Source organism: Hyaena hyaena, unplaced genomic scaffold (assembly GCF_003009895.1).
Source record: "Hyaena hyaena isolate Hyena2069 unplaced genomic scaffold, ASM300989v1 scaffold_220, whole genome shotgun sequence".
In the NCBI taxonomy this organism is placed as follows: domain Eukaryota; kingdom Metazoa; phylum Chordata; class Mammalia; order Carnivora; family Hyaenidae; genus Hyaena; species Hyaena hyaena.
This window is the reverse complement of record NW_024080852.1, coordinates 1,489,147-1,492,548: the sequence shown is the minus strand read 5'-3', so window position 1 is coordinate 1,492,548 and position 3,402 is coordinate 1,489,147. Positions and strand designations below refer to the sequence as shown.

Sequence of the window (3,402 nt, the reverse complement as noted above, 5' to 3'; positions counted from 1 at the left end):
ATCAGAACACCACCCTACCAAATTCTTGCCCATCGCCATTTCTTCAACTCTGAGGAAAATGTCTGTAAACATCTCAAGTTTCCCCCATCTTAGTAAATGGTGTTACTTCCCTGGAACAAGCGGTATGTCTAACGCTCCCCCTTGATTTCCCTCTTTCCCTTACCTTCCATACTCAACCCATCAATTACCATTAAAGATTTTTTGAAAACGCATCTGAAATCGGCCCACCTCTCTGGTGTCCCCGTATTCAGGGATACCACCACCTTCTCTGAACAGCCTGCAATCAGGCTCACCACCATTCTGGCTTCCAGAGCCTTGTGCCCAGACGGAGTAATCTTATGCACACACACACAGCACACAGTGGTGACCCCACTCAGGCAGCGCTGTCCTTCCTCAACAATGCAAAGGGCTGGCTCCCTGGAATCCTTCTCTGCCTGAGTCACCTCCTCAGAGCTCACAGAGAACATCCCCTAATCCCGTCTGTATCATTTTGTATGTTTTTGTCTTCATACAAAATATCTCAAGTTTTATTATGCATTTCTTTTGGTTTGCCTATTTCATTTTTTATATATATTAAAAATTTTTAATGTTTATTCATTTTTATGAGAGAAAGAGAGAGAGAGAGAGAAAGAGAGTATAAGTAGGGGAGGGACAGAAAGAGAGAGGGATGCAAAATCTGAAGCAGGCTCCAGGCTCTGAGCTCTCAGCACAGAGTCCAATGCAAGGTTTGAACCCTTGAACTGTGAGACCGAGCTGAACTGAAGTCAGAGGCTTAAATGGCTGAGCCATCCAGGTGCCCATGTTTGCTTATTTTAAAAACTCTCCTCCCAGAGATTCCAGATCCATCTACGAGGAATTACCACTCCCTGAGAGCAAAGCCTGTGTTTGCTCTCTACTCAGCCCCTCCCCACCTTCCTCCCTCTCCTTCCTAGTGCCCTAATAGGAAGTGAAGGTCCCTTCACATGTGCTCTCATTTACAGTGTGTGTAATATTTCATTCACATCCTCTCATTTGTTTTTTCATCCACAGTGATGCAAGCCTAATGAATACTAGCATTCACATCACAGAAGAGAAAATTGGGTTTCAGGGAGGATAAGATGTCAAGGTCATATAGCAAACCAGGGCAGACCTGGTACCTGACTGAGATCCAGTTTTTTAACACTGAAAACATAACTCTCCTGATCTCAGCGCTCACATACCTCATGTGATCGTCATCATCAGATGGTGATGGCTGCATTCCCTCCATGGTGGAGGGTAAGGGTGAAATGGTATGTGAGGGGTAAGTGAGTTGTAAGAAAGAACTTTCAAAGTTCTGTGTAGACATGGGCCAGGAGCGCCACGCATATCCTTTGGAATTATAGTGGTAACATAGAACATGGGGACTGAATCCTGTTACATTGTTCAGGCGGTGTAGAATATTAGCGCCTGGGCTTTAGATGTAGACTTCAATGCGATTCCTGTCCTATTACCAGTGGGAAGTTAGTAAGTTGTTTAATGTCTTTTCAAGACTCAGTTTCTTTCTCACTAAAATGGGTATAATAACATGTAAAGAGGCTATGTGAGAAGGAATTACCTTAGTGAGTAATGTACCCAGTGTATGGCCTAGCCTATCCTGTATTATGAATAAATGATATGTTACTATTATTGCTGATCGGAGAAGGCAAAGGATGGAAGATTCTATCTGGACTATGGACTCTGACCAAATGATTTCCCTCCCCCTGCCCCCCCCCCCCCCCCCCCCCACACGAGGAGAGCTAAGTCCTGTGACTCTAATATGGAAGTGGAGAACCAGACCCAGGTCACCAAGTTCATTCTGGTGGGATTCCCTGGGAGCTGGGGCATGNCCCCAGGAGAGCTAAGTCCTGTGACTCTAATATGGAAGTGGAGAACCAGACCCAGGTCACCAAGTTCATTCTGGTGGGATTCCCTGGGAGCTGGGGCATGCGGGTAGCAGTGTTCCTCATGTTCCTTATTGCCTATGCTCTGACAGTGGCTGAAAATACGGTCATCATCTTGTTGGTGCAACAGAACCGGTCACTGCACAAGCCTATGTACTTCTTCCTGGCAAACTTGTCTTTCTTGGAGACCTGGTACATCTCCGTGACTGTACCTAAGTTGCTCTTTAGTTTTTGGTCTGAGAGCAACAGTATCTCCTTCACTCACTGCATGATACAACTCTACTTCTTCATTGCCCTCATGTGCACAGAATGTGTGCTCCTTGCGGCCATGGCCTATGACCGTTACGTGGCCATCTGCCGTCCACTCCACTACCCCACGATTATGAGCCACAGACTCTGCTTCCACTTGGCTCTTGGTTCCTGGGCCATTGGCTTTGGCATCTCCTTGGCTAAGATCTACTTCATCTCCCGCCTCAGCTTCTGCGGCCCCAATGTCATCAACCACTTCTTCTGTGACATCTCTCCAGTCCTTAACCTCTCCTGCACAGACATGTCTGTAGCTGAGCTGGTGGACTTTATCTTGGCGCTGGTCATCTTTCTCATCCCCCTCTCTATCACGGTCCTGTCCTATGGATGCATCCTGGTTACGGTTCTCCGCATGCCCACTGGAAAGCAGAAAGCATTCTCGACTTGTGCCTCCCACCTCGTGGTGGTAACCGTCTTTTATTCAGCCACTATTTTCATGTATGCCAGGCCCCGAGCCATCCATGCCTTCAACATGAACAAAGTAATTTCCATCTTCTACGCCATTGTCACCCCTGCTCTCAACCCTTTCATTTATTGCCTAAGGAACAGAGAGGTCAAAGAGGCTCTGAAGAAACCGGCCGATTGCCAAGCTATCCGATTGGACTAGTCAATTACAACTTATTAGAAAGAAATTATTTGATTCAGTGCCTGCTCTTCCATCTTCCATCCTTTCTCGCTTAATGCCTGAACTGATACTACTCATGTCATTATGATATCACCACATCCCCATCAGCCCAGGCTCTTGGCTGTGTTGTGAGGTCTGCATCTGCATATGTGGTCTATGGTCTAAGGGCATTATAGAACATTCTCTTTGGCTAAGACCTCAAATGGGGCTTCTGGGATTGTATCTAAATTTCTGAGTTAAGTGGGTGAGCAAGTTGGTAGCACTGGAGTTAGCTGGTTGGGGCTCTCGCAAGCATTAAGGGTTGTGGGCTAAGAGATTTGGGGTGGGTTCCTGACTGAGACAGAGGTAGCCCTGTCCTCAACAGTCCTAACCTGGGTGTTTTGCAAGGAGTCAGTCTTGGTGGCAGAAATTAGACACTGCTCCTTTGGTGCCCTCAACAGTTTTCGTAAGTAGCCGGTTCCCTTATTTCATACATTTCTGCTTCAAATAGCTAGAGTGCTTTCTGTTATCTGCACATGAACTGTACCTAATACAATTATCATCTGTCTTCTGACATAACTTATACTGTTGCTA

General features: G+C 46.3%; 1 protein-coding gene across 1 annotated transcript; it reads left to right on the top strand.

Annotated features, from left to right (window-relative positions):
• Nucleotides 1-1,875: 1,875 nt before the first annotated feature.
• On the top strand, nt 1,876-2,811 carry LOC120238939 (olfactory receptor 6B1). Its single transcript, XM_039243018.1, has one exon. It carries the CDS (start codon nt 1,876-1,878, stop codon nt 2,809-2,811), a length of 936 nt encoding a protein of 311 aa, XP_039098949.1.
• Nucleotides 2,812-3,402: the final 591 nt, after the last annotated feature.